Source organism: Podarcis cretensis (genome assembly GCF_951804945.1).
Source record: "Podarcis cretensis genome assembly, chromosome: 5".
NCBI lineage: Eukaryota > Metazoa > Chordata > Lepidosauria > Squamata > Lacertidae > Podarcis > Podarcis cretensis.
Genome location: NC_137174.1, coordinates 100,307,697 through 100,321,966, shown reverse-complemented (window position 1 = coordinate 100,321,966; position 14,270 = coordinate 100,307,697). Strand labels below are relative to the sequence as shown.

At 50.2% G+C, this 14,270-nt stretch overlaps 1 protein-coding gene and 1 long non-coding RNA gene across 4 annotated transcripts in view; both read right to left on the bottom strand.

Moving 5' to 3' along the window:
- Window positions 1–14,270, bottom strand: part of LOC307217245 — a 340,344-nt gene that overhangs the window by 56,345 nt on the left and 269,729 nt on the right. The window lies entirely within an intron of this gene.
- Window positions 1–14,270, bottom strand: part of LPP (LIM domain containing preferred translocation partner in lipoma) — a 289,890-nt gene that overhangs the window by 56,345 nt on the left and 219,275 nt on the right. For all 3 annotated transcript variants that reach the window (XM_079977969.1, XM_079977970.1, XM_079977971.1), the window contains one exon: window positions 6,842–6,965. In XM_079977969.1, coding sequence (XP_079834095.1) covers window positions 6,842–6,965 — 124 coding nt within the window. The remainder of the gene's footprint in view (window positions 1–6,841; window positions 6,966–14,270) is intronic.

Sequence of the window (14,270 nt, the reverse complement as noted above, 5' to 3'; positions counted from 1 at the left end):
TTGTCCCGAATCTTCCAGCATTTAGCTTCTTTTGCTGTTGCTTTCCGGGAGGAAGAGGGGGTGAGGCATCAGGGAGGGGATGCTCTTGAGTAACCCTGCAGAGCCAAACTGGTGGTCTCACCAGTGCTCCTGAACAGTACCGACCTCCTTGCCCCTCTGGGTAAAAAGCAGTGATGCCAGTGCCGGGAGGTTGGCGGGGTGACAATGCCCCTCCCTGCCAGCTCCTGGCCTGAATTGCTTTGCAGGTGGTTGGGCAAAATATTCCTTCATTGGAGGGGGCAGATGACCCTTTGGGTCCCTTTTCACTATACACTTCCAGGATTTTGTGATTCGACAGGGCAAGGCCACAGACTGCCTGCTTCCCACGTGGCCAGGTTCAAGAAGATCTCGTGAATCCCACGTAATTTCCCAGGGTTGATGTTCCAGATGAGTTTTCTTTGCAGAGGAGAAATTTTTGCGGCTCGGTTCATCCCAAAATACTCCAACTACGGCATATTTTGTATTTTAGGGGGAAAGAGATATGAAAGACATCGCTTGATCAAAGCACTCATTCAGCACGCAAAATTGCATCTGATTGCTAATGCCTCTCCCTTTGCCATGGCCTTCCGAGGAGATCTCATCCTCCATTCCTGCACCGTTTCAAAATTATCCGAGAACGAGCACAGCTAAAAGGCGCCCCTCCCTCTCCTTTCAAAAGGGAAAAGGTGTGGGTGGAAGTGTGGGGAAGAGAGAGACTAAGTGTAGGGAACAATCTACACCCAACGGAAACATGCCCACCCCCAAAATGACAGAGCTGATTGTCATGCTGAAAGAAACAACCCATTGCTAAGGCTGGATTATCAGTTTTCATAACAATGGAGCATTATCCGGAGTTCTGAGTGCGACAGCAAATTCCAGCAGCACTGACATTCAATTAAAACCTCTGGTGGCTGTGAAGCGCTTCTTTTCTCCCTGCCCCTTATCTGGTCCTGGGATTAAACCTTCTGGATCGTTTCCACGCAAAGGAAAACGATCCTTCTGCAACTGCAGGTGCAGGTGAATCACAGGACCACCTTTGGGCAGGGGGCATACAATCCTTCCCCTTGCCAGTGTAGGAAAGTGGGGTCAGGGCTGGTGGTCTTCAAACAAAGCGTTGACCAGCCTGGGAGACGCTGAATAGCCAGCAGCAGGGCTGCCTTACCCATAAGTGCTAGGGGTACGGGGCACCTGGGCGCGGGGCTCTCGGGGGCGACAGGTCAAGAGTCCGGGGCTGAGATTTGGAGTCCGGGGATTGAAGAGTCAGGCTTTTTTTTGCTGTGGGTGCTGAGAAAGCCGGCCAGTTCTGCCCTCCTGCGCGCCTGGGATTGGCGGGCTGTCAAGAGAGAGTTGTGTGCGGCATGGAGAGAGTTGTGTGTCCCCCAAAAAAGCTCAACAATTCTGAGCTGCTCCCCTAAAAAGCTCAACAACTTTGGCCTGCCCCCCCCAATTGGGGACACGGGGCAGTTTTTTGCACTCCGGCGCCACATATGCTAAATCAGCCCTAGCCATCAGCTTTACAGGGTGAATTGCCTGACCCCCTGAAGAGCAGGGGGCTGCAGCACCACCCCCGGGCCATCTGCAGAGGGTGCTCTGCAAAGCAGTAGAGGCTCCTCTCCTCCAGAAAGCTGCCCCAGTGGCACAAAGCCCCATCTTTGCAGGTAGCAGCAGGTGCAAGATCACATTTAGGAATGCTCCATCTTAAGAAGTCCCAGCATACAGGAAAACAAAAAAGATACAGAACACAAAGGGCTGGAAAACCATTCATGTCTCCCTGGTGTGTAAACTGTATGTTTATAGGGACTTTATAACAGGGGGCAGGGAACTTTCAAAAGTGCCAGTCTCCCCAGTATTCTGAATTAGTGCTGTCAAATCTCTGGCCTGACCCCTCCCTGCTTCTTATGGTCTTAAGAACATCAGAAGGGCCTGCTGGATCAATCAAGTGGCCCATCTAGTCCACCATCCTGCTCTCACAGTGGCCAGCCAGACAAATTCAGGGAGGAGAGGGCTTTCGATGGCTACTAGCTCTGCTCTGTGACCACTGTTGGAGTCAGCGATGCTTCTGAATGCCAGTTACTGGGCACCAGTTTCTCTTGCCCTTGGGCCCTCCTTGGGGGCTTCCCAGAAGAGGCTTCTCTTTGGAAACGGTGCTGGACTAGATGGCCCATGGGCCAGACCCTGCATGGTCTTCTTATGCTCTGATGTGTTGCTTTTAATAATAATAATAACAAATTTTATTTATACCCCGCCCTCCCCAGCCAAGACTGGGCTAACACCAGATATAAAACAATTGATTAAGATACAACTTAAAAACAAGATTAAAATACATTAAAATGCAGCCTCATTTCAATAGAAACTTAAATAAAAAACTTTTTTGGGGTGAAAACGTTAAATCTTCACCAAGGCCAACTATCCAGACTGGTTCTACGTGGGCCAGAAAAAAGCCAGGGAAGTCCCCAAATAGGAGTTCCATCACAGAAGGAGAAAGGAAAAAGGATAGAGGGGAAGGGGATCAAGTTGATTTCAAGCCGAAGGCCAGGTGGAACAACTGTCTTACAGGCCCTGCAGAAAGAAATCAAATCCTGCAGGGCCCTGGTCTCATGAGGCAGAGCGCTCCACCAAGTTGGGGCCAGTGTTGAAAAGGCCCTGGCTCTGGTTGTGGTGGTCCTTTTCACTGCTTTGCTGTTGGAAGGGTGTTATAAAAGGCATGGAATTAATAAGCCAACACTCTTGCATTTATCTTTCACCTGGTTATGGCTGCCCCCCAAGAACCCCAGCAAGACTCATTGTTTCAGGACACCCCCCCCCCCAGAATCTCAGCAGATGTCAAAGAAGTTTGTTCCACTTGTGGCTCCCAATCCAAAGTTGATGGAAACCACAGGAGAGGAGAGGGTTTGGATCCTGCTCACAGGTTTCCCGCAGGGATCTGATTGGCCACCATGGGAACAGAATCCTGCACCAGATGGGTCACTGGCCTGATCCAGCAGGCTCTTCTTATGTCCTTGTGTTCCTTGCACCAGCCTAGAAGTAAGATCTGACTGCAAAATATCTGCAGCTGGCCCTTGAGGTTCTTAACCAGCCTTTTGAAATCCTGACCGCTTGTTTGATGCTCCAGCCTTGCAACCACCCACCTCCTTGCCCGGTAGCTCACTGTCAGCTCCCAAAGCAAAGCGGAACACCCCCTCCCCAATGCTGACAAGTCGGTGGGCTAATGCAATTTCCTCCTCTAATTTGTATTGGCTCGGACTCCATCCCGAATGTCCATGAGAGTCGCCTCTCATTTCCATCAAACGGAAGCACAGGCAGGACTCAGGAGCCATGCGACACGGGGCTGCCCTGCTTCTGAGCTCAGCCTCCAACCCTCCAAGATGAAATGGGGAGCGTGGACTGGGTGGGCGGCTTGCAGCCTGGAAAGGTGTGTGGGTGTTGCAGAGACCTGAGGTGTTTGGGTGGAGGGTGGGTGTTCAGTGGCAGACCTCAGGGTCCCAAATTTCAGCGGCGCCCTGTGCAACACCAACATTTGCTTCCCCACCCCCCTTGCACTCCGTTCTAAAGTATAGTTGCGGTTCCCTGTGGCTCTGCCCAGACTTTTCACCCAGTGCAAGCGAACCAGTCACACTCCTTTGGTGTGCTGAAGGCGCAGAGAGCGTCCAGGACAAAATGCAAGAGAAAGCCACTTCCGCCCTACAGAGGAGGTGGAGTTGCGGGCTTCACGGCCCCACCATGCACGGCAGCTAGAGCCCAGCCCTGCACAATTGGGGGGATTCCCAGCCGCATCATACCCTGGCCAGCCATTCGGCTGGATCTGGGGGTGTGGCCTGCCCAATTTAAACCAGGATGTGGCCTCCCCACCTGCCAGCTGTTCCTGTTTTGCCACCCTCCCGCCCTATAAGTTTTCCATTCTTTGACCTTGATTGGTCGCCATTGAGGGGCTTGGTCGGAATTTTTCCACTTGGCAAATTTGCACCAGCCACTTGGTTTTTCACCTGCCTCGTAGCAAATCGTCACAACTTTCTGGGTATTGGCGGTTAGGCATTGGTATTGTTCTGTAGATGGAAAGAGGGGAGGTAGTGCCATCACCTGCCCCACATATTGAAGGGTAGTCCGATAAAGGATTCCGGGGGGTGTGGCCCTGTCCGAAGCCTGGGGAGGTGAGGGCCTAAGGCGCGCCCCCTAGCAGTGACCCCGGGGGAGTTCCTAGTTGATGTGCATCACAGGACTCCCCCTACTGGTGGTTAACCCTTCCCAGACTTCAAGCGGACGGGCTGAAGCCGGATATAGTCGGTTAGGACCAATGCCTAAGCCAATACCGCTCATCACCTGTAACCAATAAAAGCTGTGGCCCTATTTAGCCCATTAACCTTAATAATTGTGTCTTTATTTCCACTGGGGGGGAGCATCTAAGGCAGGAATGAGGGATGTTTTCCCCCTCCCAGTTAAGAACTGCATTTCTTCCTAGGTAGTAAGAATGCAAAAAGAGCCTGCTAGACCAGGCCAGTTCTGATCTCATGGGCCGACCAGATGCCCCAAAGGGAAACCAGGAAGCAGGAACCGAGTGCGAGAGCCCTCTCCCCTCCTGCAGTGTCCAGCAACAGAAGCACGGCTGCCTCTGACCATGGAGGCGAAGCAGAGGCATTGTGGCTGCCAGCCAGTGATAGCCCTCGCGTCCTCCATGAATTTGTCTTCATCCTCCTTTCAAAGCTATCCAAGTTGGTGAGTACCCTAGCGGGTTCCACAGTTCAACTATGTGCTATGCCAACATTAGCTTTGGTGAACTAAGCCACAGCTTAGCACGATGTGTGAACCAGACGTCTGAGAATCAAAGAACTTAAGGAGAGCCTGCTGGATCAGGCCCGTGGCTCACCTGGCCCAGCATCCTGTTCTCACAGTGGCCAAAAGGGATACCCAAAAGGGAGACCTGCAAGCAGGACCTGAGTGCGAGAGCCCTCTCTCGTCCGGTGGTTTCCAGCAACCAGGATTCAGAAGCATTGCTGCCTCCTGAATGTCGAAGGAGAGCTTAGACATTGGGGGTGGGGGGGCTTGAATGCTGCTGCTGGTGAGCAGGGCTAGGATGCCCCCTTTCTCTTCCTGCCACCCATTTTCTCCTTCTCTCCTTCTGCCACCCCCTTTTTCTCTCTTGTTCTCCTTCACCCATATTCCTTCCCTGTGTGATGGCCTGGGACTCGGGCTCGGACTCGGAACCAGAGGGGTCTCAGTCTGCGCCGGATCCTTTGCCTCAGGCATCATCTGAACCAAGTCTGGGGCCTGATCCTGAAGAGTCCCAGTCTGCACAGGCTCCCCTGCAACAAGCACCAGCTTGGCCGAGTCAGGGGCCGGAGCCTGCCCTGGCTCCAGATGCGGGGATGACCTCGTTGCCTCCAGCCGGACCATCACTTACAGCTGCTCCACTACCGGTTGGGTCAGGGGAGGCTGAGGCGGCCTCTGGGTCTAGTAACCCACCGACGTCTCCCAAGCTGCAGAGACTGAGGTCTGAGAGAAGGAGAGACCTGAGTACTCGCAGGAGGAGTGCTCACCTTTGGGCAAAACAGGGAGGCGAGTCGCCCGGGGATCAGGACCAACTGTTACCCCGACAAAGATAAAAGGCTGTCGGACCCCACCCCAGGTTGCGGGAGCAACATTGCTGTATGCTAGATCCTGCCTGAGACCCTGTACCTGTCCTTGCCTGGTTTCCTGCCTCATGTCCTGCCTTGGCCCTGTTGGACTGACTCCTAGCGGAACCCTTGGATTCAGGATCGGACCTGGACCGCATTTCTCGGGTTACTGCCGGGCCCAGCACATCCTGCCCAGGGGAGGGAAAAATCTGTCCTTGCCAGAGGTCTGTACTGACTGTGTGGGGAGTGCTTTGCCCCTCTTTCCCACCCCTTTTGGCTTATTTCCCTCCACACACCCCCAAAAAACCCCCACATTGCCCTCATTCTCTCTCTCTCTGCGCAGGACCGGGGTCATGTGAAACTGCTCAAGCCCCAACACTCATCCTGAAAGTTAACTGGCCTTTCTGAGTGCTCAAACCGTCGCTGAAACACCTGAGCATCTTTCCCGAAACCAACTTTAGCAAGCATCCTCACCTGAGCCACAAACTTCAGCCCCAACCCATGACCTTAAACCTCCACAGTTCCCAGAGAGACAGGATGCCATGCTTGCATCCTTAAATAAATGGTCCTTTTAAAGGGATGAGCTTCCACCCATCTCTCAAGCACAACAGTCCCCTTTGGGGGCATCCGAAACACAACACCGGGGGTGGGGGGGAATCCCCCGTGATGTGAGAGGAAGGAAAGTCTCTGATGGGAGCCAGCGGCCCACCATTTGAGCAGAGGCCGACCCGCCAAATGATCCTTGCTGGCTTTTCGAATGTAATTATTTGGAACAAATTATTTCCATGACTTAATACAATGCCTTGGAGCTCTCCAGTAAGGTTAATTAGATCGCTGCATTCAAAACCTATCTGCTCTCAACCGACTTTTAATATGCTCTGATGCAGCTTTCTAAATTTGACCTAATGATACGATTAGTGGGCGGCTATCTGGCCTGCTACGATTACCGCAGCACTGAATCCCCGAGGGGTTGGGGGAAACATGTTTGATGCAAAATAGAGTCAATGTCGCTGGGCCGTCCCCTCTCTGTTTTCATTTTTTGCTGACCCCCCACCCCTCCTGCACTCTGGGACAATGGGCCTCCACTGTACAAAACTGTATCATGGGCACGGCCAAGTTCATTAGCTCTGGTAGCTAACTATTTTTTTGCACCATGCACCAATGGCTTGTGGAACTCTCTGCCACCAGAACACGGGAGAGGTAGGAGCGCTTACCGAAGTATTCCTGGGAAGGCGGGTTTTCCATGTCGTACAGCATCTTCTTGGTCAGGTGTTCCAGCTCATCCTCCGGTCTGAACAAAGGAGCACTTGAGGCAGGGTTGGGGCCGCCATGTCCACCCTGGAAGAGGAAAAAGAGGCAAGTTTTGGCATTTCCTTTTGGACCAGGGGCATGCTGTTGAGCAAAACCATCCAGGGACTGATAAATAGGCCCATGGAGGAAAGGTTATTTATTAAACATATGGCAAAGCAGCCAAATGCATGGCAATTTCTTCAAAATATGGCGTCAACTGGTGGCATCTGCAAACAGGCAAGACCTCTGTCCCTCCCCCATCTCTTTCGTTGCAATCAGCTCAAACTGCAAGACCATTAAAAAATAAAATAACACAGTTTGGAATTACGCAGGGATCACACAGCAGCCTGACGGTGCTGCAGAATAAATCGCAATCAACGTCGTCACAAAGCCAGTGGAGAGTGAAGGCAATGGTGTACGAACTAGCACTGCCCTCACTCTGAATGGGCGTCTTCACCTGAAAAAAATTGCCAGGAGGTGGGATGCAGGTATTCACGAGTGGCTGCATGGTCCACTTTTCAGAGGCTCCTGGACCACCACATTGGGACAATCTATTCTGAATTATGGTAATGGGATTTTTCTGAATTTGGCCTCCTTTGCCCCCCAAATCTTCTCTGATTAGACGCAAAAAGAGAAAGACAAAATGTCTGCCTACACCATGGCTTCTTCGTCAGACCCACTCTAATCATTAACGGACTGCGTATCTTAAGGGCAATACTTTCAATTATACTAAAACCAGCTGATTTGCATGTTCCCTGCACTCAGGCTCCCCCCCTCCCCCGGCCAAAGAGCTCTGCAGTGCTCAGAATGTGTGCAGTTGGAACCAAATCTACATCAATCTAGTCCCAATTTGCATAATGTGACTTTTTCGCATAGTTTGGTACAAAATTGGGTGAGGGAATTTAAAGATTTTTTTAAAATAAGAAATGCCTGTACACAGGCAACATTTTGGGAAATCTCCCCTTCGGCATTGCTGTTCTTGTATTTTATCGTGATTTAACAACGGCGAAAACATTTCTTTGTGTGCACTTATTACGATCACCATTTAGGAGCTGAAAGCTTTTCCCCACGCCCAAACTGCGCTTGCTTGTAAGTGCGGGTCTCTTCATACTAGCAGCAAACAGATTTTAGACGATGTGTGAGATTTTCCTTAAAACCCCCCGACAACTCTGTGATATCCTATCATCATCATCATCATCATCATCATCATCATCACTGTCATTTCTAAACTGCCCTTCATCCCATGGGATCACAGGGCAGCATATAATAAATAATAATACAGAAATTTTATATATATCCCACCCTCCCAAGCCGAAGCCGGGCTCAGAGCGGCTAACAACAAAAGTAACACAGTTTACATAAAATCACAATCAATTAATTGGCATGCATTCTAAAATCAATTCAAAATCAAATTAATGGCAACCACTGGGCATTAACCGACATTTGCCCACAGTTCCTCTTCACTGCATAAAATGGACATTATCATGGTCCTCTCTGTCTGGCAGAGAAGAGCAGGTCCTCTCCGCCTGGGTCTCCGTTACCCCAAACCTTTGAGGGTGCGGGGACTCTCAAGAGGGGCCCCTCTGCCAATCTCACCAGCTGGGAGGGTCTCTAGGGAATCACCGAATCTTAAGAGTTCGAAGGGACCTGAAGGCTCAATGCAGGAATCTCAGCTAAAGCCATCCAACCTCTGCACTAGGGAGCGGGTGGCACTGCAGTCTAAATCACTGAGCCCCTTGGGCTTGCGATCGGAAGGTTGGCGGTTCGAATCCCCGCAACGGGGTGAGCTCCGTTGCTCTGTCCCAGCTCCTGCAAATCTAGCAGTTCAAAAGCACACCAGTGCAAGTAGATAAATAGGTACTGATCTGGCAGGAAGGTAAACAGTGTTTCTGTATGCCCTGGTTTCCATCATGGTGTCCTGTTGCACCAGAAGCGGTTTAGTCCTGCTGGCCACATGACCCAGAAAGCTGTCTGTGGACAAACGCCGGCTCCCTCGGCCTGAAAGCAAGATGAGCTCCGCAACCCCAGAGTCGCCTTTGACTGGACTTAACTGTCCAGGGGTCCTTTACCTTTACCCTCTGCTTAAAAATCTACAAGTAAGGAGAGTCCACCATCTCCAGAGGGAGACCGTTCCTATGCCAAACAGCTTTTACTGTCAGAAAGTCCTTCCCTGGGTTTAGTCAGAATCTCCTTTCTTGTAACTTGAAGCCCTTGGTTCTCCAGAACAGGAGAAAACAAGCTTCCTCCATCATCCACGGGGCAGCCCTTCAGATATTTGAAGATGGCTCTCTTATCTCCTCTCAGTCTCCTCTTTTCCAGGCTAAACACCCCCAGCTCCTTCAACCGTTCCTCAGAAGGCTTGGTTTCCTGACCTTTGATCATCTTGGCTGCACACCTTCCAGCTTCAAAGATAAAAGGAAAGACTTCTCCACACAGAGCAGAGTTAAACTGTGGAACTCACTCCCACAGGAGGCTGCGATGAGGAGGAAGCCTTTTCGGTATTTGGGGCCTGAGCCGTTTGGGGCTTTAAAAACCAAAATGAGCAAAAGAGATCGCAATAATCCACTCTGGAAGTGCATGAAGTCCTTTGTGTCTTAGGGCCCTCATATTTACGGGACTGCCTCTCCTGGTCTGCCCCGCAGAGGACCTTAAGGTCCATGAATAATCATAGTTTAGAGATTCCTAAGGAAGTCAGATTATCCTCCCCCAGGGCCAGGGCCTTCTCTGTGATGGCTCCGACCTGGTGGAATGCTCTGTCCCATGAGACCAGGGCCCTGCAGGATTTAACCTCCTTCCGCAGGACCTGTAAGACAGAGCTAATCCGCCTGGCTTTCAATCTGAATTTAGCCTGATCTTTTATTTCCCTTCCTTCCCTCCCCCTCCCCTTTTATGAAGATCACCCGCTCTGAGACACCACAGCTAATTCTCCCCTGGCCTCCTCACTGGCCCAAGTAGAACCAATTCAGCCAGCTAGCCTTGGGGATTATCTAATAGATTTTTGAATTTTATTGTTATTCATGTTTTTATACTGTATTTTATAATTAAGTGTTTTAAAGTTTTTTAAATTGGTTGTTAGCCACCCTGAGCCCGGTTTTTGAACCGGGAAGGGCGGGGTATAAATAAATTATTATTAATAATAATATTGATATTAACTCTTACAACCACAATCTCTTCTATTTCAGCACTTTTGTTAACATTTGGCTTTTGAGATGCCGGTTTTAAGGAGGAATCCACAAGCCAAGGACCACCTCCCCCCAAAAGCGCTGGTCAATTTAAGAGATCCTCGAGTTTTCTTCTTTCCACTCTGAACCTTCCTGATAACAATCCGGCTTCCACTTTCCCACGGCTCATTTGGTTTAGCGCCATTCGCTTTCGGATCAGCCCTCCTCGCTCTCCCTTCGAAAAGAGGGGGGCCGGAGGAAGGAGAGGGGGAGGAAGACACCTGAGCCAGTGATAAACACCTTGGGGGAAGTGACAGCCGCGTTCAGAAACTGCGCCGCAATGAATGCCCCGCGGCTCAGGCAGCGCCAGATACATTCATTTTTTCCTGTCCATTTGCAAACGATGTTCCAGAGGCTCCTTTCTTGGAAGGAAAATAACTTCAATTATGTGTTCTCAACCAAAGAAACATGGAAATTATCTTCCTTTCAGAAGGTAGAATTAGCTCAATTTAGAACTGAAAAGCTGCCAAAAAACATCCCTTGCTGATATTTACTTTCCCCCCTTTTTTGTGTGTGTGTCCCCCCCCCCCTTTGCCTCCCGCTTGTTCAGAGGCGCATCATATTTGCAAGGTTGTTTTTGAGGAAGATGGCTTTCGGTATTAGTGTGGCTTGGAACAGAACTCAGGATAGTCCAGCCAGTAGAGCATGAGACTCTTAATCTCAGGATCACGGGTTGGAGCCCCACGCTGGGCAAAACATTCCTGCCTTTCAGGGGGTTGGACTAGATGACCCTTGGGTCCCTTCCAACTCTGCAAGCCTAAGATTCCATGAAATGGTGTCCCAGACCCTGCCCTGTATGCTCCCTGCTTTCTACCTGATACACCCAGGTTGCCCTCTTCTCACAGCACCTAGCATGACTCCATACCAGTCCCAGCTAGCTTGGGAGTTTGGAGACGGGCAAGGATAATAATAATAATAATAATAATAACAACAACAACAACAACAACAACAACAACAACAACAACAACAACATAATAATAATAATAATAATAATAATATTTTATTTATATCCCACCCTCCCTAGCCGAAGCCAGGCTCAGAGCGGCTAACAACAGAAAAATAATACAGAATTCTAAAATCAATTCATTATAAAATCAGTTCAAATCAAATTGATGGTAACCATTGGGCTAGAATTCTGTGAGGATTACAGAAGGAGAGAGGGGGTCAGACTGTGCCATGGCCAAAGGACTGGTGGAACAGCTCTGTCTTGCAGGCCCTGCCGAAAGATGTCAAGTCCCGCAGGGCCCTAGTCTCTTGGGACAGAGCGTTCCACCAGATCAGGGCCACGGCCGAGAAAGCCCTGGCTCTGGTTGAGGCCAGCCTAACCTCCCTGTGGCCCGGGATCTCCAAGATGTTTTTATTTGAAGACCATAAGGTCCTCCGTGGGGCATACCAGGAGAGGCGGTCCTGTAGGTATGCGGGTCCTAGGGCTTTAAAGGTTAAAACCAGCACCTTGAACCTGATCCTGTACTCCACCGAGAGCCAGTGCAGCTGGTATAGCACCGGGTGAATTTGATCCTGCGGCAAGGACCCCATAAGGAGCCTCACCACGGCATTCTGCACCCGCTGGAGTTTCTGGGTTAGTCTCAAGGGCAGCCCCATGTAGAGCGAGTTACAATAATCCAGGATGCAACTCGGATGGTTTCTGGGACTTGGAAAAGCGGGTGGGAGGAGTCAGGATATAAGGGCAGGTCGTGTTTTGCTAGCCCCCAAATGGAAAACGAGTGAGGTCCCAATTAAAGAAGAATGATGGGATATTCAAACTGATGGAATATTCGCAGCTTGCAAACCTAACATATAGAATAAGAGAACAAGAAGAACGTACCTTTAAAGAAGATTGGGAAACATTTATTGATTATATGGGAGGAAACTGTGTATATTTGAAAACGTGGGCAGCATTAAGATAAATTCAACAGTGTAAATAAGCTTGGATGGATGTACAGTGATACCTCGGGTTACATACGCTTCAGGTTACAGACTCCGCTAACCAGGAAATATTACCTCAGGTTAAGAACTTTGCTTCAGGATGAGAACAGAAGTTGTGCTCCGGCGGCGCGGCGGCAGCAGGAGGCCCCATTAGCTAAAGTGGTGCTTCAGGTTAAGAACAGTTTCAGGTTAAGAATGGACCTCCCAAACGAATTAAGTACTTAACCCGAGGTACCACTGTAATCATGGAATACTGAATGGTTTAGTTTATGTAAAATGTGCAGGGATTTATGGAATGCAAATTGAACCATGGAAAGAGAAGAAGGGAGGTCACTGATATTTTAATTTAAATGAATATTCTAAAATGTAAATTAGGGGGGGGGAAGGATATAAGGGCAGGGGGTCCCTAATGTTGGACACCCCCAGACTGCTTTTGTGTGGTGGTGGGCGTCTCTTTAGTTTACATCTGCATCTATATGTGCTCAGTCTTTTGGTGTAGCAGCACATATAACTTTGGAACTCCCTGCCTCTTGACACCAGGCAGGCTCCTTCACTACTGCTCTCCTTTCGGTGCCAGACGGAAACATCCTTGTCTAGAGCAGCCTTCCCAGAAAGCTGACACGAGCTTTAATCTGCTTTTAAAGGTAAAGGGTAAAGGGACCCCTGACCAGTAGGTCCAGTCGTGGCCGACTTTGGGGTTGTGGCGCTCATCTCGCTTTACTGGCCAAGGGAGCCAGCGTACAGCTTCTGGGTCATGTGGCCAGCATGACTAAGCCACTTCTGGCGAACCAGAGCAGCGCACGGAAATGCCGTTTACCTTCCCGCCAGAGTGGTACCTAGTTATCTACTTGCACTTTGATGTGCTTTCGAACTGCTAGGTTGGCAGGAGCAGAGACCGAGCAATGGGAGCTCACCCCGTCGCAGTGATTCGAACCGCTGACCTTCTGATCGGCAAGCCCTAGACTCTGTGGTTTAACCCACAGTGCCACCCGCGTCCCACAATCTGCTTTTAGTCTACTGTTATTTTAAGTTTTCAGAAGCCTTGAATTATAACCACTAATTTTCTCACTGATGATTGCCTCTCTCTCTCTCTCTCTCTCTCTCTCTCTCTCTCTCTCTCTGTAATCTGCTTTGAGTTCTGTTTCGTTTCTACAACCAAGCAGTGTGTGAAATGAATGAACAAGAGAGAGACCAAACTGCCAGAAGGGGGTTGGGCTGGATGACCCTCAGGGTCCCTTGCAACTCTACAGTTCGATGATACAGTGAAACCGTCCCCTGGCAGCCTCTGAAGGAGCCTCAGCACTCTCTGAGCAGCTGCCAGGCACTCAGCTGGATGGAGGGTGGGCGCAGGATTAGCCCATTCTTCCTCTGCCCAGGGAAACACACGCTGGGGCTTACTCTGCCTTACGGATAACCCAGCCCTGCAAATGTGACTTAAGCCTCTAATGACAGAAAGGGCTTCATCCCCACCGGAGACGCTCACACGTCTCCCTGCCAGGGAACAATCCACAATAACGTCGTCTTCTTTTTTTTGAAGGCAGCGGCTCTGCCAAGTTCCACACTCCGCACAAGGGGGAGAAGGCCAAGCCAAGAGCCTGTCAGGCATATTATCATTTATCTCATCCAATGTACTTATAAAAATGATTTCCCGTTTGGCCGGCACCCTCGGAAGTTTCTTGGCAAAGTCCCAACGCTTCGGGCAACCGAACCGAGGCTGTGCCTTTGAGTGCAAGGGCAGCCCCGCAGACGAAGCGTTGGGATCCGGAGGCCCTGAGTTCGAATCCCACCTCTGCCTGGTATTTATTGGGCACCTTGGTGCTCTCCCTCCCTTCCTCCGTGCAAAGTTGATTCCCTATTTTCCGTACAAGTGAAGGGGAGGAAAATAAGGACACAGGCTCGTTCATTCTTTGCCTTGCTGGCCGGCAGATCACAGCAAACATTGTCTTCAGAAACATCTGTCGGTGTAAAAAAATAACCCAAACCAAACACATTTGTTTCTAGGAATAACCAAAGATGGGGAGAAGCTGCTGCTTTTTCTAGACATTGTTTGAACAGGAAGACGGGAAATGCAAACTGGAGGAAGGATGGTCAATGTTCAGTGCTTACCAGTACCACCTATGCTGCCTGCAAAGTCTCAGGAAATCTCTCCCCCCCCCCAAATCCACAAAATGTTGTTTCCTCTACCTGCTCAGCCTTCTGCACTGGC